A 24,865-nucleotide genomic window follows, 5' to 3' on the forward strand; every position below is an offset into this window, starting at 1 on the left:
TGGAAAAAACAGAAAATTCAATGAATTGTACATTTGAATCGCGCTTCATGAAAACATGCCCTAATATACATCAGAAATTTCACTACGGAGCAATATATGTACTCGAACATGAATTACAGTTCTCACTATAAACAACTAGTACCATTCCATACTGTTATCAACGACAGTGAAAGTACTCTGCGCAAGGAACGCCAATTGAAAATGTGGACATGTATCTCAATGTGAAACTACTCTGAAACATCAGACACAACATGCACAGATTGCGAATTATTTTTCTTCATATCGCTGCTAATATAAAGTAACTAAAGAGGATATTCTGGTCTAGAGTTAAAAAAAATAGATTGAGTATAATATTCGCAAAATTTAAAAATTCAAGAATATGTGTACAAAAAGATTATTCAAATTTAAATGGTTTTCGGAGATGTAACTGTTTGAACACGATAATCCTCTTCTGTTTTCTGTCTCCGCAAAATTTTAAACGAGCTTTTCTCGAAAATGTCTTTTTATATACGATACTCTCGATTTCCTATTTGCTTTAAATTTTTACAGAGCCTTCTTTATAGACTTCTTTTCCATATTAACTAGACCCCCAAATTCCGATTCTTACTGATTTTAAAACTCGAGAACACCAAAAAAAAGTTGTAATTTAATTTTCAAGCAGCCGCTATTTTGTCAAAAGTCATTTCTTTTTGTCCGTAGTCCAAACGATTACGACATTATACTAGATTAATAATATAATTGTAGTTCAGTTTATTTGAAAGGCTAAAATCATGGATATGGACAAGTACCATTTTTATAAGATCCCCACTTCATCACCTTTTAGAATTAAAACCTTATGACTATTTTTAAATTTCATTTCTTTCTTATATTCCCATAACAATAATTAATAACTTAAAAAAAACAAATAATAAAAATATTGCTTGCCTATTTTTTACGGCCTTTTAAAAATCGCATAAAATTCATGTCTCTGACTTCCATTCCTAGACTTTGTTCCAGTTTATAATTTGACTTATTTTAATTTATCGAAAACGACAAAAATATAGAAACATAATTAAAGGTTAATTGTACTATTTAATGAATTAATATTTTAGTAGCGCTTGTACTTTATTAAAAAAAACTGCATCGTCTACAATATGCAGTCAGGAACAATGCTTCCTACACATCTGAAAATACAAATCCCTCGATATTATTATGCATGCAAAACAATAACGATAAGGAGAGTCCATATGACACACCTCATACTGTACAACGATGTGTACAAGATCACATTAAAAAACATAAAAAATATTTTGTATAATAATCAGAGGCGTTGTACTCTAACGGAAGAATATAAATAATGGGCCTTGCATCAGATCATCAACTAGAAATATGTAATTCAACTATGCTCCATAAAACATACAACTTTTCAACTCTACACAATATTCTTTAGTAGAATAAAAATGCATACTTGTAAAACAAAATACAAGACAAATGTAAAAAATTTTATATATTATTTGAATATACCCAAATGCGGAATGACGCAAAACTGATCTAAAGTAATGGCGCGTTGTGGTTAGAAACTTCCCAATTTATAAAGTTGTCTTTAAAAAATATGTTAATTTAAATGCAAATTTTCAGCACACTTGTTGAGTTTGGAAACTGTCGCCACCGTGCCAGCTGCACGCTCGGGATACGTACTGAAGGTACTGGGATCGAATCTTACAATTAACTAGTGGTGCATGGCATCGTGTTTTAAGGCAAATTGTTGAAACTCCACGTACCAAAAACCAATTAAAAAAAAACTTCAATTTTTTTTTCAAAACTATGCAAAAATTTGATTTTTGAATTTTTTTTTAAAAAAAAATGACTTTTTTGAAAAATTAGATTTTTTTGTATTTTGATTTTGTTTGAAAATTTTGTACTCATTATTATAATCTTCATAAAATATCTGATAATATAATGTGCATATGTCTAATGCTCATTTTTGACCGCCAAATGGCATGTTTTTTACTTATTTTACTAGATCTTCGAAACCGCTAGACCTACATTCCCAAAAATTTAATCAGTTCTTCATCTTGTCAATACAAGTAAAACGTTTTTTGAAATATTCAAATCAGACGCTCCGTTCTCTCAAAAATTGAAATACCATTTTTGGCACTTTTTGCCCCGTATATTCGAAATGGCTAAACCCGCCTTTGCCAAAAACTAATCAGCACTTCTCCTTATCAATAGGAATCAAATGAATTATCCAAATCGGTTTATCCGTGTTCGCAAAATCGTCGACGAAAAATTGTATCGGCATATACATCCATTTTTTCTAAGATATGCCAAAATATTCAGAAACGTCTGAAACGTAAAATTATATAAAAAATTTCATTTTCAATTTTTTGCGATTACTGTAACTTACTATAACTCTACGGAAAGTTAATAATAGAAATAAAATTGTGCATGTAATAAGAAATATGTATGATACATGTAACTTAATTAACTTCAATATTTGAACATTGATACATATGTAAAGCTGATGCATAAGTAACTAAAAAAAGATAATTTGAAATAAATAAAATAAGAAATGAATAAGCTAAAAATGCTGGTAGTGAAAGGTATAACAATATCACATTAGTGAAAAACTACGAAGTATAAAATGAAACAAAAAAATCTAAATTTATATGATATGATTTTGTTCAATAAGTATTGAATTTAATAAATTGAATATATTTTTAATTTATAATTGATTATAAATTAATTTAATATTATAAAATACTCTAAAATAAAATTATTAAAAATCGAGCATTTGCTAAACAAACGTATACTGTTATTGTAACAGCAAGCATTTTATTACAATTGAGCATGACTAATGTTTTGCAACAAGTTCCGTTCGCGGACAATGATGCCGCTTGGAATTTTACCGCGTTTCCACATGCTTTGTTCACTATATAATAACATAAACGAAATTAAACATTTCCAAGTTTAAAGTAGAAGCTGAGAGGAAATCCGCTACAAACCCCTTTGCAAACGTCATACTACTAGAATGCCGGTTACACCACTATGATAAGGATAGCCAACCAAAATTGAACCAACATTTTTACTAAAATTCTGATGATATGGTAAGTCATAGTAGTAACGCATATCTTTCAAACGTCCATCAAAATATAAATATACAACAAATTAGATATACTCAAATATTGAAATCCATTTCGATCAATTAAATGACCACAACAGGCAATTAATGTATGGGTATGTATGGGTTTGTAATGCATTTATTAACCTTAAATATGTGATCGCAAAATCTTATTCATATTATTATAGAGGAATTCTCACTGAGCGCCTTGTCTAATTTTGAAACAAAACTCCGAAGAAAAGGCAATTGTTGGCCGAACAATAACACAAAAGAATAATATATGTGCAAATGCAGAAACAGCGCTAGCGTTTTCATTCGATAAGTGAAACTGAAAGTTTATTCAGTACCGTTCTTGCACCAAATCTCATTCACTAACACGATTGTAATCATCAATTAGCTTAAATTTGATCAAAATTAATTCGGTTAATCTACTCCATATAAGAGGAATAATTGCCTTAAAGTTTTTCCGCAGAAATTAATTGCGGGCGAAGGATGTATTAAGTTCTGATGGCACAGACATTTGAAACCATTCCAGAACCTGTAAGATCTGCTTCGAACAGTTTTAGTAATCTAATGTTTCAATTTAGTAATGCAATGAATTACAACTTTAATAGTTTAAAGTGATAATTTGCAACATGTACATTATTATGTAAAAAACATCAATAATTGGTCATTTGTTTGATTCACAAGGACCAGCACCTTGTCTTAAAAAATAATGTAATTTTGATTGGCCATAAATATATGCATATATTTGGTTGATTTACCAAATACGTGTCAACCAACACTGTCAACGTTCGACATACGTTTTTTGGTACCATTCTTAACTGGCACATGGGAACTGCGGTAGTCCCACGATATGTAAAATTTCTTCTAAGTTTTGCAAAACATTGTAATTTACAACCGCTTGTGGTTAGAATGAAATTTGGTGAAGACGAGTTTAATAGTTACAGTTATAATGCATCAAATTATACAATACAATATGACAATGTTGATTGCAACTGAATACAAAGTACACCACAAATGTTACTTTGAACGTTACAAAATCAGTAGCCAATATAATTATTTATAGATTGAAATAAATTAGAACGAATTCAGCGATTTATAACTAATATATTTTCGTAAACAATTAAAACAAATACAAAATTTATGCATACATAATGTAAAATATATGAAATTCCACATGAAAAGAGAATACGGAATACATATATATTTAAGCAAATAAATAGTACACTCCGATTATATAATGCTAAGTAACTAAGATAAGAAGCTGTGTCGCCGGGGCGCACAGCAAGATCACTTTTCATAATTGTCTAAACTTAGATACACTAGATATATAAAACTAAGAAATTTTATGCTTGTTTAATAACAAAACTGGTTCTGCGACAAAATTTCTCAATTCATATCAAAACAGCGATTAATTGGGAGCAGTGATAATATTTACCACCTAACATATCGTCGGTAATAAACAAATTTAAAGGTTTCATCATAATTTTCAAATAAAATAGAGTCAGGTTTACCTAAAAAGTAGCTTTAGTCAAAATTTCACAATCAATTTCGCGCACGCTCTATAAAATAATTTAGATTAAAATAAATTATTCGAATCCATTTTGATCATTTATTTATTTTATCACAAAAAAATTATTCGTATTTGCGTTTAGACATAATTTAGACAATAACGGAATTAACAATTGCAATTCTAAATGATAAATAGAAGATAGAAAAAATATGACTGAAAATAAACTCTAGAGATGTAAAAGTAATCAGGTTTATTCTTATCTAAGTCTGATCAAAATATACAAAACGTGACGCATCAAAAATCAACAATACTCTATCTTTTCTTAATTAAATACATTAGTCCGGTGTGCGGATGTGTTTATAAATAGTATTAGGTGTTATATATTACAATATATTTTCGCAAAAATTAATAGTCGTAGTAAAAACGTCGGAATAAATAAAAAGCAATATCAAATGTCAATTGTTATGAGGGAATAAAAATTATAAAACAACAAATGAAATTTGAACTATAATAAATTAATGCTCCCTGGTCTATATAACATAATTAATAAAAGACAATAATTGTCTTCAAAAATTAACATCGTTCAAAAACATCTTTATATACAATATTATGGAAAAATAACCTAACTACACTATCATACACGGTATGATATTTATACATATATATATATGTATATATATACATGTTAGAAATAAAAAAAATCAAATGCAGTCACTTCAGATACACAAACAGTACTAAATGAGATTTATTATACTGCATGTAGCATCTCAATGATAAATGATTTGAGTCAATCCAAAGTTAAATATACACATGTGAATTCAAACACTGCACAAAGCACCTGAACACAACAACACATCCGATCCTTTCTCAACATCAGACGGCAAGTACGACGCACTATCATCCTTATGAGAGAAAAATCGTATCTCGAGATCTCGCAGACCGTTGAGCGAGGTGACGATTTCCGAGGAAACCTCAATCGGTGCCGCTCGCCATGTGCTTTTGGCCGCGCTGCGTCCTGCCCCGATCACTCCAGCGGCGGGAACAGGACATGCAGGAGCGTCCTCGTAACAGCTCCGACGCAATGCAGCCGGCGGCGTCAAAAACAACGAGTAGCACAACTGACCGGCATTCCAAATTTGTCCAGATGGGTCACAATAACGACACTGGCAATCGCTTGGTGCGCCAAGTGAATTGTCTTCTTCCTGAATTTCAGAAATGTCGTGGTGCAGCCGAGGTTCATCAGCGGTATCAGTTTTCGGAATGGCCTCAGGCTTTGTGTCAGACAAACTACTATTCACTATAACTTGGGGCGGGCACACCGGAGTTGACGTTTGCGTCACTAAATTCGAACCACTATTTGTACTGTTATTACAATTGCCAACACTGTTATTGCTACTTATAATCATTACAGGTTTACGGTCCTTTTTGCGTCTTTTTCGTGGTTTTATAATTCGAGGAACATAACTTTCAGAATTGCCCGACCCAGAACTTTCATCGCTGACCACACTAACTGTATCGATGCTACCCTTAGATGAATTATGACCGTCATCACGTGTAGGCAATTCGGCACTAATATAACTTGTTTGCAGAGATCTACTTTGTTGCTGATAAATATGATGATTGTGAGAATGTTGATGGTGCAAATGCTGCTGGTGGGAAATCTGCTGCTGATGTTGGTATTGTAGTTGGTTAAGATGATGATGCTGCAGATTGTTGTGAATATTGTTTGTGCTGCTAGTTGTATTATTATTGTTGCGTCTATACCGACCACTCAAAATAAGTGGTGCGCCCTGAGTATGCATGGCCAAGCGCGATAAAGAGCAGTCCTCATAATCAGCAGCCTTACGATTTCTTGGTCTGGACATCGATAACATGGGCATTCCCGACCAACCTGGAGGTCCTTGGAAACCGTGTCCAGGCAATGACATTTTTGGAGTCGCATTGGCAGAACAAAGGGTCGCAGGTCCGTGCTTGCCGTGGGATTTGGGATTTGGCCGTGCGAGCTGAGATATCAGACAACTTCCGATATATCGCTCCACGTGCAGATTTCCTCCGTGCGAGGACGGACTCATGTTGTATCGAATATCCAACTATCAAGTACACATTTTATCCATATTGTCATGCACACTGCTTTAATTGTCATATTTCGAACAGTCTCCGTTCACATCGCGCAATCCACACATACGGATTATAATGATCACAATTAAACAATTACGAACTGCAGCAGTCACAAATCACCGCGAGAATTATCATTCGCTATCGAAGCGGTGTCAAAACACACACACCTCCTTGTCACAACACCGAAGACCCACTGACTAAATGTAACTAAACTGACCAAAGTATGAAATATACAACAATATTACAACTACATTTGAAAAGCATTTATAATAAAGAGAAATCTTCCAAGACGCGATACTCTTCTGTCGGACGTCGTTTCCGCGTTGACAGAACGGGACACCGATATCACGGGCGAACGAGACGAAACGTTGCGGACGAGAGAGACGGAATATAGTGAATGGAAGGGGAGTCGCGACGAGTGGTCGTGCTTGCTTGCACTAACCCACATACGATTTCACGTGAGATATTCGCTGCAAACGGTGTGCCTCACGCCTCGAGCGCCGCGAGCAGGCCGATGCGGTTGCGATGCACACAGTACTAGTACTAGTACTAGTACTAGCGCTAGTATAACAGTCGCCCTATCTCACATGTTGCGTGTGACATTTGTACGATTGACTCTCGTTAGCTCGGACCGTACAAATCGCGGTATATTGACGGCATGTGCATGTGCCGAGGCACATTTGAATCGCCGTCAAAGAGATGTCACACTATCATAAAATGTATACAAACATACTATGATTGCATATTTTACAATTATTTGCAAATTGCAAGAAGCATAGAAGAATATATTTAACATTTTCATGTTTCACGGAAAAAGCGAGGATGTAATTCTAGCAGTATATAAAGCAGATGGTGCATCCTCTAATTGACATTAAACGATTAATGTTATTGTAAGGTGAATTATTAACTTCCCGTAGGGTAAGTTATTGTAATGGGCCGAAAATCGGAATTGAAAATTTTTACATTTCTCGACGTTTTGAAGGTTTCTGAACATTTTGGCATACTTCAAGAAAAATGGATGTGTGTGTGTGTGCATGTATGTATGTATGTATGGAATGATCTAAAAAACATTCAATTAGTAATGATTGAGAGAAGGGGTTATTAGTTTTTCGCAAAGATAGGCCCAGCCACTTCGGAGATACAGAGCTAAATGTACAAAAAATGGCAGTTTTTGAAAGAACTAAGCGTCAGATTCAATTGATTTAAAGAACTTTCTGCTTGTCTTAACAAAATAATTGATTTTGGAAAAAAAAATTGTTTCATTTTTTTTTTTTTAATTTTTTGTATATCGAAAATAATAATTCAGATTTTATTTTTAATTCTGACTATAGTTCTAATATACTTTAAACAAATAATTTCAACTCTGCAATTCAGTTTATATAATTCTTATAAATATTAGACAATGTTACAATATTTATAATAATCTATTTGAAAATATTCAATATTCCTCGAACATTTTGTTACGGTACGGGAAGTTTCAGCAATTTGCCTTAAGGCACGATGCCACCCACCCCACTAGTTTATTGTTAATATTCAAAACTATTGGTGCCTAGCACCGTGCCTTAAAGCAAATTTCTGGAATTTTCTGTACCGTAATTTGAAATTTTTAAACGCTTTATTTTTTTTTTAATTGTTGAAAGTTATCGAGTTGTAATTCTTTGAAATTTTAGAATTTTTAAAATATATTCAATTCTGTTGAACCATACCGACGAAAATGTCGAGGAATTGTTTGAACCTTACATAGTTCAAAATCAAACTTTAAACATAACAAATCTTGACATTGAACGTAACGAAATGAAAACAAATATTGTACTTATTATTAAAATCTCAATCTAAATTAAAAAGTGCATATGTCCATTGCTCATTATTGACCGACAAATGCAATAATTTTTTCCAGATTTGTAAAACAGCTAGACTTGCCTTCCTTCAATCAATTCTTCATTCTGTTATTTTTAAATCATTCAAATCGGTTAATCCGTGCTCTGGGAATCGCCGACGAAAAATTGTATCCGCGCACGCACACACACACCCATTCTTTCTAACAATAAGGAATGCTAAAATGTTCAGAAGACGAAAGATATGGGTCATTCTTTCGCAAAGGAAGGAACAAATCGCAACAATTTTAGGAAAAATAAAATGTCACATTTTAGAATTGGCCCATTACTATAACATACCCTACGTAAAGTATTAATACCTTATTCACACAGTGAAATGTATAATTCGTAAAAAGTCTATTTTATTAAACATTTTACCATTATGCGATATTATCAAATGAATTTTGCGCATCAATTTTATTACTATTGTTTTTCACTCAAAAACAGATTGTTAGCATATATTTTATCCACACAAATATTTTACCACACAAATATTTTGCCACACATCCATTTGTGACAAAATGTCCACACTTGAAAATTTTTGCCATAATTAAAAAAAGCGCAATGTTCATTTTTTAATTATATGGAATAATAAGAGAAACAGTATCAATAGAAATTTTATTCACATACAGACAGACAATAGAGAAACAAAACTAGGGAATATGGAACGGCATGTTTATTATGTGAACGACATATTTTTATTATAGTAACGCATAGTTTTCCGCATTGTGCGACAAAATACTGCATAATATTATACAGAAGTTAATACAAAATTTTTAAATTTATAAGTAAACGTAATAATTCAAATTAAAAACGCAAAAAAGTTTACAACAATATTTAATATTTCCATTTTCAGAGAAAAAAACATTTTTAACTCTTCATAAATTATTATTTTTAAATCTGATGAATAGTTATTTTTAACTTTCCGTAGAATAAATATGATAATATAATTTGTAAATTCGAAATTTGTGTGTGGTACGTATCAATCTGACATATTTCCGAGAGAATTGTTGATTATATTTTAACGATTGAGAAGTTAAGGTTTTAATAATATGTATTATTATTAGGGATTTTAGTACTTTTAGACCCGTTACTAAAATGAAAATTATCTAAATTCACACTAAATAATCATAAAATTATTTCTAAGCGACCTTTAACTATCCATGTAACTCATTTGAAAGAAAAGTAAATCGTCAATTTTAAGTCAATTTTCAGGCGGGACACAAAGATCCAATTTGACTTTGAGCAATTATATTGTGAAAACCACAACAAATAACAAACATCAAACAAACAACTATCTGACTATGTTCAGTAAAACTCCCAGCTCATCCATCATTGCAGAAATATGGTTTTTAGCTGTTTTTCAAACCTGGTCCATAGGGAGAATAAATGGGACGGCCAGGGGGCAAACAGGTCCAATGTCTTATTTTTAATTTTAAAGGGATTTTACGAAATAATTGCTACGTTGTTTAACCAATGCAAATTATAAATTTCAAGAGTACATTTTTATAAAGATAACACTATATATATATATATATATATATATATATATATATATACGTATATATATATAATCTAGATTTGGTATTTCGTCAGAAATATTCATCAACAAAGTAGTAATAACAATTAATTTAATTTATTTCTTGTAATATTGCATTTTTTCAACTTAATTTACAATTTTTATTGTTTACACCTTTGCAAGGGTAAAGGTTCAGTTGATCCTTTTTACCCCACCCAGACGTATGCTTTTATAGAGGTTATATAAAAATTTAAATTAACTCAAAATCAACAATACATCTTATAAAACATTTAAGTAATGAATTGTTAAAAACTATATTAAGGTCTCGTAAACTAAACAACAGTGCTCACCATCAAAAAACTAAAAACGAAAGAAAATACTTTTGTTATGAATTTTCAAACAAGCTCGTTTATTTCATAATAGCAACATCGTATAAAGAATCAAGATTATGGCTGGTTACACATCTTTTGCCCTGTACTTTCAAATATTGTTGTTTAAAAATTCGCAACTTTACTTATTTTTGAGATATCATTGGTGAACTCTTATGAAAATAGAATCGAGAAGACCAATTCTTTCAATAATATTCATAGTCATATAATTTTTTATGATTGTTGTGTCCAATCTATTATATTTTTAAATTTTAAATAATATGATTTAAACATTTAACCAACTTTCAAGTTTATAGAGAATAGATGAGTTTCTTTTAAAGTATAAACAATGAGAATATTTTTCATAAACATAAAAATTGTGAAACATATATACACTTGTGTGGTCTATCAAATAATGCATAATAAAGTTAAAAATTGTAATATTTTTGACTTTTCGATCCATTAATTGAAAGACCACAAAGGTAGGTGTATATATATTTTACAATTTTGCATGGTTAGAAATTTTATACATAAAAATCAAATAAATGTAAAATAAAGTAAAATCTTACCTTGAAGATTATCCAACATGTAAGTAAGAAGTTTCAGAGTCCCATTTGGTTCATTGTAAATAGAGAGAACCTCCTTGTTAAGAGGATTCCCATGAAGGCCTAAAATATGCAGGTGAAACAGCTTACCGATTTCATAGGGCAATACTCGCAAATAGTTATTATTAAGAAGTAGTTCTCTGAAATAAAAAATCCATATAAATATAAAGACAATAAGAACTAAAATAGATAATATAATATAATAAATAAATGTTATATAATAGAAGAAACATAATTGTGCATAAACCATTTTGAAAAATTCAAAACCAAAGTAGCGATTTTTTTTCTCTGTTTTAAACGAAACCTGTTTTAATTAATCGTATTAAATTAAATAAGAACATTTCATAAGAACAAACTGATTTGTAGAAGTTTTACAAAATTGTGACAATAGATCCCAAATCAAATGAAATAAAAATATAAACAAAATTGTTAAAAAATGTATCACATTAGTTTAACTAAGAGAAAGTAAAAATTTTCCGCGAGAAATTTATAATTTTTAATGAACTTGTCAGGTTCCAATGTAATAGAAATATATGACATCTTAACATGTATGTTACAATAATAATTACTAAGGTTAATAAGTTAAAAAGTAAGAAAACTAGTAGGGTGTATGGCATCGTGCATTAAGGCAAATTGCTGGAACTTCCCGTACCGTAACGAAATGTTCGAGAAATATTGAATGTTTTCAAATAGATTATTATAAATATTGTAACACTGTCTAATATTTATAGGAATTATATAAACTGAATTGGAAAGTTAAAATTATTTGTTTAAAGTACATTAGAACTTTAGTCAGAATTACAGAACTACGATTAAAATCTGAATTATTTTAGATATACAAAAAAAAAATTGAAAAAAAAAAAATCGAAAAAAAAAATTTTGAAACAATTTTTTTTTCCAAAATCAATTATTTTGTTAAAACAAGCAAAAAGTTCTTTGAATCATTGAAATCGGACTCTTAGTTCTCTCAAAAACTGCCAATTTTTGCACATTTAGCTCTGTATCTCCGAAATGGCTAGACCTGCCTTTGCCAAAAACTAATAACCACTTCTTCCAACCATTACTAATTGAATGTTTTTTAGATCATTCAAATCCGATACTCCGTTCTCTCAAAAACTCGATTCCTATTTTCTGCACTCTTTGCTCTTGATTTCCGTAACTGCTGGACCTGCCTTTGCCAAAAACTAATCAGCACATCTCCCTATCAATAGGAATCGAATGTTTTTTGAACCATTCAAATCGGTTGATCCGTGCGCCCGAAAACGTGGACGAAAAATTGTATTCATACATACATACATACATAGACACACACATCCTTTTTTTCTGAGGTATGCCAAAATGTTCAGAAACCTTCAAAACGTCGAGAAATGTAAAAATTTTCAATGTCGATTTTCAGCCCATTACAATAACTTACCCTACGGGAAGTTAATAATTAACAAACAGTGTCACCACATATCTCCTATACTAATAACAACAATCTTTTTGCCATATATAAAATTTAAAGCAATATTTAAATAAAATACTTTCAAGAAACATCGTTCAAAAAAATATATTCATTGCGTGTAGAGGAGCAAACAGCTTATTGTAACAGGTGTAACTAGTAACAGTCGTTTTTCAAAAAGATCTTAAAGAATATTAAAATATTTTTTTGTCTTGATTGGACATGTAAACCGTCCTGCATAATATTATCATGGCCATTATTACGCAGGCAATGCAGCAAACAGAATTGTACAGGTGCGTTATTTTCGACAGGTAATATAAAATTGAACCAATATGAATTTTTGGTTTTATTATTATTATCGATTTTATATTTTATTTCGTTTCCAATTTAAAACGTTCAAATTGTTTATCTTGATTAATGCAAAAAAATCACACCTGAGGTTAGTTGAAACAAAACCTTGGGTCTAAATGTAACATACAAAAATTATATACAGATTCAAGTGAAGATGATTGGGTGGAATATATATGTTTTTAAGATGAGATCACATGTAAATTGTGTTACAGGAGACACAAAAAACTTGAATAAAGCCCCTAGCTGCCTTACTAATGGACATAGAGAAAGAAATGACAAGATACAGCAACTATTTGACGATTGTTCAATAAATTATGAACAAAATATAGAAATCTATAATTATATTAATTATATAAACACACCAACAAAATCCTAACACAATACAATTTCTAGATATATTCTAGAACAAATTGTAATTTTATCCATTAATAAGTATCGCATACTAAACTTTATAGACTTCTCTTATTTTGTAAAATTTTTATTTATGATAAAATAATTTCTTAATAATAAACTCTAGCTCAAAATAATAAAATGTTCAATTTGTTCAACTCGTCATAGTGGTATAATTTAATCTTCTACAAGATTATATTTGAGTAAAATGCTCATATTGTTTATCAAAAATCGATTAAATCATTTTGTAAATTCTTTTAGTAAATTTTTATTACTCTTGAAGAATGAAAAAAATATTTCACACGCCTCATCAAAAATTCATTAAGGTTCATCGATTTATAAGTAAAATGATTTATCTGAATATGAAAAAAATTATAAAAATATACTTCTCGTTATATTACCTTCAAAGTATATAGAAACTAGTGGGGCGCATGGCATCGTGCCTGAAGGCAAATTGCTGGAACTTGCTGGTACCAAAAATTATTTTTTTAAAAAAGATTAACATTTTTGAAAAAAAAAATACTCTGAAAGAATTAGATTTTTGAGAAACTAGAAATTTTTGACAAAAATTTACTTTTTTTAAAAAAAAAACTTTGAAAAAAAATTTATTTTGAAATATTTTGGAAATTCTGAACTTTTTTTCAAAGCAATCGTACTGCTTTAACCCTTCGTCGGTCGGATATTTATTCACCTTCGAACCTTTTTTTTACTAGATTTCCGAAACCGCTAAACCTGCCTTCATGAAAATTTAATCAGTTCTTCATCTTGTTAATATAAGTAAAATGTTTTTTGAATTATTCTAATCGGACGCTCCGTTCTCTTAAAAACTGAGTTATCGTTTTTGGCACTTTTTGCCCCGTATCTTCGGAACGGCTAGGCCTGCCTTCGCCAAAAACTAATCAGCACGTCTCCTTATCAATACGAATCGAATGTTTTTTTAATTATTCAAATCGCTTCAGCCGTGTTCCCGAAATAGTCGACGAAAATTTGTATCCGCACACACACACATACATTTTCTAAGGTATGCCAACATGTTCAGAAGGTTTTGAAACGTAAAGATATATAAAAATTTTCATTTTCCATTTTTTTGCGATTACTATAACTTGCCCTACGGGAAGTTAAAAATAAATATGATTTTACCCGAAAATCCTATTTGCTACTTTTGCGAATCGTTTGGTATATAAATTAGAATTATGTGTCTGTATATCGATTGAACATTTCCAGCAAGAACGCCGAAGAAAAATTTTGCATTTTTTTTATGTAAGTTCTAAAAGTCATATTTGGGCTCACATAGAAACCCACACAAACTTTGGAAAAAACATAATTAGAAAACAGGATAAATATCCTAAATAGGACGATAGAACAAACATCCTAAAATATTATAGGCCTAGAACAAATAATTTAAAATAAAAATTCATTAAAATTTAGAATATTAGGCCGTGTTGAAATTTCAAAATCCTATGGTCACAATTTGACAAGTTGCTAAATCACAATTCATATTGATTACGTCATTGTATACAATATATTGGGAAGTTTTTGCAACTTACCTTAAGGCTTAATGCCACTTACATATATTATATTCACACTTATATTAAATTCAAATACTAAACCATACCAAATTCAAATAGAAGATAACAAAAAAGTCAAAATGAACAATATATGAAACATTGACTGGAAGCAGCCATCGACGCTGACAATTGAATAGAAATTTTAAAATGTTGTAAGTAGTAAAAATAATATAATAAATGGCAAATTAAAATCAATATTTTCTTTAAATTAATCGTTTTTTATATTCACTTACACTCGTTAGACACGTATTCATTATCTATATTATCAAGTGAAAATTAATATAACTACTGCTTGATATCAGGTTGTTCAAAACTACCAAAACCATGTTTGAATAAATATTTCAAATTTTAATAATATTAAACACAATGAATAAAAAATTTGACTCTGCGTATGCAAAAACAACTGTTATACTACAAAAGCTTTAGAATTATTATGTCGAATATTTAATATGTTGTTATATTATTACAACTAAGTATGTATTCTATTTATTAGTATTTATTACTCCACTATTTTCTCATCCACAACCGCACATATGAAAAATGACATTATTTATCAAAGTTCATGATATATATTCAACATTAATAACAGAATGATATTCACACATAGTAAAATCAATTTTTGTATTTATTTATAGTCGTAAATTTTTAATGTCAATATTATCATTATTATTGGTTTAAGAGTTCGTGGCGCGAGTGGTTAAGAGTGGCCTTGAAACCACAAGGTCAAGAGTTCAAAACCCTCGCTATATACCCGCGTCCTGGTGTCAAGCAGTAGCGAAATCAGTTTTCAATTAAAGTTGATCCGAATATGTTTCCATGAAAAAAATAACTAACTTTAATTGCTGTGTTCTAATAGCGCTCAGACGTAAAATAAAATAAAGTACTAATTGGTATTGGTATGTTGCCTTGAGGCAAGTTACATGAACTTCCCGATATGTGTAAATAATCGACTTAATCAATAAAATAGAAATTGATTTATGAGTGATTAAAAGTTTTCCGAGTGTATTTATTACACATCATTAAAAACGAACGAACACTCTATCGTTATACCAAGTAAACCGTCTAATTTTAATTTTAACGAACGTCAAAAAAACTACTCATTTTCTCAAACTTTGACAAATTTTTAAAATTAAACTGATTGTCATAAGGCCGTTATATTTCAGTAAGTTCTATAAAACCATGATATATATCGCCAAAAAAGTTCAATAAAAATCGGCTTAAATTTATAGTTAATTACAAGAAAAGGGCTCGGTAGATTTGCACCTAAAACTAAATCAGTATCATTCCCAACTAATATCTTTCAAACAGTTTTTGATTTTTTTAAATCGATTGTGTAGTAATTAACGAGCTTAAATGTAGACGAAAAGTTACCACTTTTTTCCAAATTACAAAGAAATGGCTCGGCAGATCGTCGCACAAAACTGACAAACGATAATCCTCATCAAGATATATCAAATGGCTTTAAATTTCTGAAATCGGTTCAGGCGTTTTTGAGCAAACGTCGATAAAAGGTCTAATTTTGACAAACTTCAAAAAAAACGATACTATTTTTTGCAAACTCTGACGAATTTTTAAAATTAGACGACTTGTAAGGCTGTAATATTTTAGTATGATCTATAAAAGAATGTTATATAAATATGAATATGGTATTTTCCGTCAAAAAAATCATAAAAATCGTCATTTTTTTAACACTTTATTACAAGAAAACGGCCCGGCCGATCTTCACCAGAAACTAATCAGGGCGATTCCCAACCAATATCTTTCGAACGGTTTTTGAATTTTCAAAATCGATTCAGAATTACGGGCTAAAACGTGGACGAAAAATTGTTCACGTTTCTGCTACTTACAAAGAAACGGCCTGGCTGCAAAATTGATAAACGCTAGTCCTCATCGAGATACATCGAATGGCTTTTAAATTTTTGAAATCGGTCCAGTCGTTTTTTGAAAAAAACGTCGATTTACGGCAAAAAATATGTTACACACACGTGCGCGCACACACACAAACACACGCATACATACTGTTCCAAATTTGATCTCATTCAATTCAGAATGGCTTGAAACGTCAAGAAAACAAAATTAGCGAAACGCATTTTTTTATGAAAACATAAACTTCTCCTTCGGAAAGTTAAAAATATTGGAATTAGTAAGGAACAACACTGGGTTGCCTCTTCTAATAGCTCTCGTTATAATAATAACTAACTAGTGTGGTGTATGGCATCGTGCCTTAAGGCAAATTGCTGGAACTTCCCGTAACGTAACTAAATGTTCGAGGAATATTAAATGTTTTCAAATAGATTATTATAAATACTGCAATATTGTCAAATATTTATAAGAATTATATAAACTGAATTGCAAAGTTGAAATTATTTGTTTAAAGTATATTAGAACTTAAGTCAGAATTAAAAATAAAATCTCAATTATTTTTGATATACAAAAAAAAATTTTTTTGAAAAAAAAAAATTAAACATTTTTTTTCCATATCAATTATTGTGTTAAAACAAGCAGAAAGTTCTTTGAATCATTTAAATCGGACGCTTAGTTCTCTCAAAAACTGCTATTTTTTCACATTTAGCTCTGTATCTTCGAAATGGCTGGGCATGCCTTTGCCAAAAACTAATAACCACTTCTCTCAATCATTACTAATTGAATGTTATTTAGATCATTCAAATCAGATGGTCCGTTCTCTTAAAAGCTCGATTTCTATTTTCTGCACTCTTTGCTTTTTATCTCCGTAACTGCTGGACCTGCCTTTGCCAAAAACTAATCAGCACATCTCCCTCTCAATAGGAAACGAATGTTTTTTGAACCATTCAAATCGGTTGATCCGTGCGCCCAAAAACATGACGAAAAAATGCGGACACACAACACACACACATCCATTTTTTCTGAGGTATGGCAAAATGCCCAGAAACCTTCAAAACGTCGAGAAATGCAAAAAATTTCATTTTCGATTTTCGGCCCATTACTATAACTACCCTACGGGAAGTTAAAAATAATTAACCATTAATCATATGAGCTTTTAGGGGTAGGGGGGATTTGACAAAATATCACGTTGGGGAGGGAGGTGTATAGTAAGATATCACGAGTACTTATTTTTTACAATATATTTATATATATTATAATATATTTACAATATATTATATATTTCATATTTTTAAATATAACGACGTATGACCAAGGAAGAAGGGGGGTCCAAAAATCCTTAAAAAACTATCACGTGATTAATAGACGCCCCCTTATGAAATAAATTTATAAAATAAAAGTTCTTTATATTCAATAGTTCCTGAAGAAGACATCACAAATCCCCAAAACGTAATATATGATCATTAATTTTTTTCCAGGAAAAGGAGGCTGTTTGGTTTGGCTTTTATTTTGCAAACATTTTTTTTAATTGCGCTCGCACTTTATGAATATACATGCTAACATCGTAATACCACTTTCATAAAAACAAATATTTTATAGAAGTGAATTATAAAAAATAGCATAATCGGTTGTTGAAAAGCATTTCCGTAAAACACTCCATGTTTCCGTAAAATTTTGTTTTTGATTTAAATTATTAGTTAATGATTATTTATGAATTCATATATTAATTAGATTTAAAATAATTTAGTAATTGAATAGTGATTTCTTGGCATTTAATTTTCATATATTTCGTTTTGTGTTAATAATTCCTAAATACACATACATCTTTATCTAAATAAATATCTAATTATTAATCATGTAAAAATAATATTAAACGAAATTAAATACATTTAAAATAAAAAGTCAAAATATATACACCAAACTATCATATACACATATCTATTGTATATAATTAACAAGAAAAAAAAAAGAGTGGTGGACCACTGGGTTGCGTTCTTGAGAACAATTTATCTAGGTTAAGATGTACGTCAGAATAATAACTTATAGAACACGTAGTTGGCAAAGGCAGGTCCAGCCATTTAGAGGACGCAGAGCTAAACGTACAAAAAATAGCAGTTTTTGAGAGAAATAAGCATCCGATTCGAATGATTCAAAAAACTTTCTGCTTGTTTTGACAAAATAATTGCTTTTGGAATAAAAAACATCGATATTTCGTCTCTATGCAGCTAAAGCAGTGCGAGTACTTTGAAAAAAAGTTCAAGATTTCTAAAATATTTCAAGATATAAAAAAAATATTTTTTTGAAAAAAGTCAATTTCTTTCAAAAATTTCAAAATTCCCAAAAAAATATTTTTTTTCAAAGTTAAAGAAAATTTTTTAATCTTTTTTAAAAACAAATTAGTTTTTGTTACGGCAAGTTCCAGCAATTTACCTTAAAACAAGATACCATAAAATACTAGTTTAATTTTTTATTTACAATCCTTATAAAATTTACAAACATAAATAATTTTGTTTAAAAACTATACAGACTTGAATCAAATTATAATAATTTTTATGAAAGTAAATATTATTTATAGTGAAAAGCCAAACCAAACCAAATCGGTTACTATTTACAGCTTAGTGTATCTGATAATCATGCACAAATTGAATTAGCAACCAATTACCAATTACCAATTACAAATTACAAAAAAGCATTATCAACCAAATTTCAATTACAATTTGCATTCAAATCTTCCATAATTGTAGATATGCCACGTTTAAAAACCAACGCAACAGGTGGAATTTTTTTGTTAATGTATATTAAAGTTCTTAGATCTCTATATTGAATGTATTATCATATTTTTACTTTAAAATGATATAAAAGTAGTTATTGGATTAAGAAGATTAACTATATGTAGGTACTTATTTACAAATATGCTTCAAACTTTCTTTTGTCGATGTATTATGTTATATTTTGCATGTTCCACAGTTAATATTAAATGAACTATACTAGCTGAAGATGTAATAAAATAATTATTTAATTTCAATGTAAATAATTACACTCACATATATTAAATTCTTTCCTAATTGTCTGAAATATAGAGCTTATATATATATATATATATATATATATATATATTTTTGAATAGTCTTGAATTTGATGTTGATATATATGTTTAATTTGAGTTTAATAATCGGGCGTATCGGGCGTATTTACGCCCGATTATTAAACTCAAATTAAACATATATATATATATATATATATATATATATATATATATATATATATATTAATGTCATCATCAGTGGATATTGAACATGGTATTTTATATCTAAAAATGTGTACACATCACAGCATTTTGCACTAACATTGATACAACTAACCAGTCGATAATCATGAATTTTTTTAATAAGAGAAATAATGAGAGTTTTATTTTGCAAAACTGTGGAAAAAATTAAAGTATTTTTGCACAGACCGGAGGCTATGTAATAGCTACAAATCCCGAGGCAAGAATATATATATATATATATATATATATATATATATAATATATATATATATATATATATATATTATATTATATATAAATATATATATATATATATGAAATATAAAATATTTATATATGTAATAATAAATAGTAAGATACCCAAATGCAGGTCAAGAGTGTAAGAGCACACGAAATCAATGATTTCCTTTTCCTCCTTTGTTTATATATATATATATATATATATATATATATATATATAAACAAACATATATAAACAATATATATATAAACTGTGGAAAAAATTAAAGTATTTTTGCACAGACCGGAGGCTATGTAATAGCTACGAATCCCGAGGCAAGAATATATATATATATATATATATATATATATATATATGTATAAATAATATATATTAAATATTATGTATATAATGTATATATATATATATATATATATATTATATTATATATTAATTATATATATATATATATGAAAATATAAAATATTTATATATGTAATAATAAATAGTAAGATACCCAAATGCAGGTCAAGAGTGTAAGAGCACACGAAATCAATGATTTCCTTTTCCTCCTTTGTTTATATATATATATATATATATATATATATAATATATAATACACAGTACTTTAAATAAACTGAATGTAATGTAGTGCCCATAATCGTAAACAAGCAACTCTTAATGTTAACAGCAAAAAATGATTATTGTTAATAGCCTAATTCAAGAATATACTACATATGTTAATATGAAATTATAATCACATGTCTCACAAAAGAAGTCTATTTTACATCTGTATCATTCCATAAATTGATTAATTTCATTTAAATTTGCATATTTTTGATTTTATAAATTATTACATTACATATCGTCATCATAGTATATTATTATTAAAAAAAAAAAGGTTAGAAGAAATGTTTCAGTGAAATAATCAAAATTAATAATATGCTATAAAGAAGAAATAAATGAATATTTTAGCAATTATTTTACAGTTGTAAACCGCTTTATTTAAACAACAAAATCATCACATTATTGATATTCCAAGATAGACCCCCCTCAACCTTGGTGATGATATTTAAAATTACTTCCCTCCCCCACCCAAAATGACCTGTACTTTTAGAATTAAAAAAAAACTAGTTTTTTTTTTTTTAATGTATGTGATATCTTACTAGACCCCCCCTCTTCCTCTTTGTGATATTTAGTAACTCTTATCAAACCCCCTTCCCCCCTTTCAAGCCTCACGTGATTAAGGGAGGACCCCTTGAATAAATCGAGATTAGGTCATACTGCTTCAGATATGATAATTCAAACTGTGTAAAATAAAATAAAATATATTTTTTCATTTATAAATGTGTAAAATGGGATATTTGAAGATAATTATAAATACTAAAAATCAAAATATTTTTGTGCAAAGATCTGATTTTAATTGATTATGCATAAGTAAATATATAAGTGCAATGTGATGCAAATAAATATTTACTTACACTGTTCATACATTATAAAAGAAATAACACTAGAATAATAAAGAGCAGTAACCATTTAAAGCGAAAATAACACTTTAATACTTCTAGATTAAAGTAAATTGATACTTCTAGGACACAAAGAATTTTAAACTTACAAGTAATTAATCTGACATCCCTAACATAAGTGAAACAAATATAAAATTATGTGTGAATTAACAAATTTATCTTTATAACTTATTGAATAAGTGCAAGACAGGTATAAATAAACAGCCAACCAAGTTCAACGCACAGACATGTTTCAAACCATCTTTAGTTAAAATTTAAGGTTAAGGTTGATTTTTAAACATATATATCTGAAGATGATAAAAAACACGCGTAATTTATTAACTGTAAGGTTTTCAGTCATATATATGCAATAAATTTCTATATTTTACATTATATAAACACGCAATGTATTTCAAATTTGTGAGAATATAAACAATCTTCGGAACCCTGGCATTACAAAACTAATGGCTTATACTTTGGCTTACAAAGCATGATAAGTCATTGTTTTTGACTAAAACAATGATTATAAGGTAACACTGCAAGATAAAACTAAATACAGTAGAACCTCGATTATCCGGACCTCAGTTATACGGATTCGCGATTATCCCGACTACTAACCGCGACTAAATTATATGCATGTACATACCTACAATTCAAATTTTTTCACGATTAATGCTGCAGTTTAGCATATATATGTAATGTAATCTAAGAAAATATATATGTACATACATAAGGAAGTTTCAATTTCTTAATAAACATTATTTTCGTTGATATCCATGTATTTAATAAATACGCAACATTATTCTTCATACATTCGATTATCCGGATGCCTATGAACAACAATTAGTCCGGTTAATCAAGGTTCTACTGTACAGTTGTAATCGCATCATTTGGAAAGTAAGTGTCACACAACATGTTTTAATAGTTTCAAACACCTGTTGTTGTATGTGTTAAATGATCAGTAATAACACCCGACTTCCAACTTCCACTTATATTTAAGAAAATAATTATTGCAATTGTGATGTTTACCTTAGCTGGATTAGTTCCCCTAGTTCTGATGGCAGGCTCCTTAATTTGTTACTCGATACATCTAAAGTTCTTAAATTTACTAGTCTCCCGATATCACCAGGAAGCCGTTGCAGGCAGTTATCATTCAGGTACAAGGCTGTAATATGCTGCAGATTCCAAATAGCCATACTCAAGTTTCTAATTCCTCCGGTTATCTCAATCCCACACAACTGCGAACATTTGCCAGAAATCGCCTCTTCTCTTGACATAAAAGTGTGAGTTCGTTTATTGTTTTCGTACTTGTCTTTATTGCGAGACATGTTAGATACTAAAAATAATAAAATCATATCAATATACAAAGCACTTTTTTCATCAGTTCAATAACGCATATTTATGAAGCACTGGTTTTAATCAAGTTTAAATATGAATATTTACATGTAGCAAAAACGATTATTAGAAATATTGTGCAAAAATATACTGAACTCGACACAATCTTTAAGAAAACACTAAACGAACAAAACACACATAACGGGTACACGACTCTTTTGTTTTTGTTACTCCAAAACAAAAGAAGATCCTAACCTAGTTTTTGACATATATATGGAATCATATATTTTTCTTCGGACCTGGGAGAAAATTATACAATTTTTACATTGCAAGTAGCTAATCGAAAGCTTTTCTAATTATACTTTTTGGAATATATAATATACAATGAAAACAATAAGTAACTTGTGTTGTTGAAAATTCGAATAACCAAACACTGATTTCACTCGAATATCGCCCGTAACGGAGCGATCACTGAAATTTCAGGACGATAAAATATTTAAATAAATTAGGAACAAATCACAATTACGCACCTTCATCCAGCTCTTAAAATATTTATAATACGTAAAAAACAACATATACTTTAAAAGTTGGACACTGTAAACACACACTACACTGTATACTTCTTGACAAATTATAAAAACGCATACGCATCAGTTAGTTTTTATGCCCGTGCTATAGATGGAGTCGGTCTTTACAGCTTGCACCAAGTGACTTAGTCGATGAATGATCCTGCGTCTTCTAGGCTTCTTCTCTGGAACAATATCGCGTCTTGCCAAAAAAATTCTAATTTCTTATTAAAAATATTTTGAAAAGATTTTCAAAAATATTTTCTATCATAATTGATCACTGTTAAACATTTTTGAATTTATGCCTAATCAACAACTTCAATTGTTCTTTGCTAACTACATGCAAAATTTTATGTACAAGCGCACGTACTTCTCTCATGCTTTTCACATGTTTTTCGGACAGCTATTGTTGATTCCAAAAGCATCAAAGATAATTATAAATAGATTGTCAACAAACATCAACAAGATTTAGGTTACTTGTGTCGAGGTTTATTCAAAATTCCGTATAAACACTTTCTCTTAAAATTAAACGTATTTGTACTATAATAAATACTACATTCTTTAAAGACTTTTTAAATAGAAAGCAATTTAAAAATTGCGTAAGTCATAATCCGAACATTCTGGAAGTCTTACTCATCAATATCACTATTGTTGAAAATAAAATATATAAATTATGTAGAGACTTAGATATGTAAAGATATAATACATTGAAATTTCAAGATTGTAACACAAACAGTAGGAAATTAGATGAAATGAGTAGTCTTAGGGTGTTCATTTGATATTTTTATAGGATTCATAGACTTCATAATACCTTGTATTAGGTATATATGGTCTATGACATAAAGCCATAAATATTATATATATAAACGTAATAATTTTATTGGTTTATATCATCAAATATTGATCTTAACAATAAGTTAAGACAACAATACAATCAAACAATAGGTTGATCCGCATTTTGTAAAACCAAAACACAAACACCATAGATGAAAGAAGAGTATACTAAGACAATCACTATTAATATAATTTTTAAATCACTTACTTGCATGTAGAATTACATGAAACATTGCTTTTTATGCATATATACATAATACCTTAAATTTATTTCTTATCTATATGAATACAGACCCATATAACCAAACATTTTTTTCTATTATGCCAAAATTACCTGTGATTTTAGAGTGTAACCCACTTCGCAGATGAACCTAATGAATTTTCATTGAAATTTGTATGTTTATTTTATTCTGTTTAGAAAATA

General features: G+C 29.4%; 2 protein-coding genes across 4 annotated transcripts in view; both read right to left on the reverse strand.

Annotated features, from left to right (window-relative positions):
• Positions 1–24,794, reverse strand: part of LOC113378803 (CCR4-NOT transcription complex subunit 6-like) — a 166,293-nt gene extending 141,499 nt beyond the window's left edge. Inside the window, exons 1-3 of one of the 3 annotated variants that reach the window (XM_026619403.1) lie at positions 24,776–24,794; positions 22,736–23,042; positions 11,065–11,240 (exon numbers count right to left, since the gene is read on the reverse strand). In XM_026619403.1, coding sequence (XP_026475188.1) covers positions 11,065–11,240; positions 22,736–23,034 — 475 coding nt within the window. In that variant the 5' untranslated portion in view covers positions 23,035–23,042; positions 24,776–24,794. Of the gene's footprint in view, positions 1–11,064; positions 11,241–22,735; positions 23,043–23,571; positions 23,987–24,775 lie in introns of those variants that run through there. The other 2 variants (XM_026619401.1, XM_026619402.1) reach the window with 2 other exon arrangements.
• On the reverse strand, positions 5,391–6,884 carry LOC113378805. Its single transcript, XM_026619404.1, has one exon. The coding sequence runs from the start codon at positions 6,686–6,688 to the stop codon at positions 5,435–5,437; it is 1,254 nt and encodes a 417-aa protein (XP_026475189.1). The 5' UTR covers positions 6,689–6,884; the 3' UTR covers positions 5,391–5,434.
• Positions 24,795–24,865: the final 71 nt, after the last annotated feature.

This window comes from Ctenocephalides felis, unplaced genomic scaffold (genome assembly GCF_003426905.1).
Source record: "Ctenocephalides felis isolate EL2017-DRISC unplaced genomic scaffold, ASM342690v1 CF-g0.4_SCAFFOLD_01886, whole genome shotgun sequence".
NCBI classification, from domain to species: domain Eukaryota; kingdom Metazoa; phylum Arthropoda; class Insecta; order Siphonaptera; family Pulicidae; genus Ctenocephalides; species Ctenocephalides felis.

Coding starts and splice junctions, on each gene's coding strand:
- LOC113378805 (XM_026619404.1), bottom strand. CDS start 6,688: ATGAGTCCGTCCTCGCACGGAGGAAATCTGCACGTGGAGCGATATATC.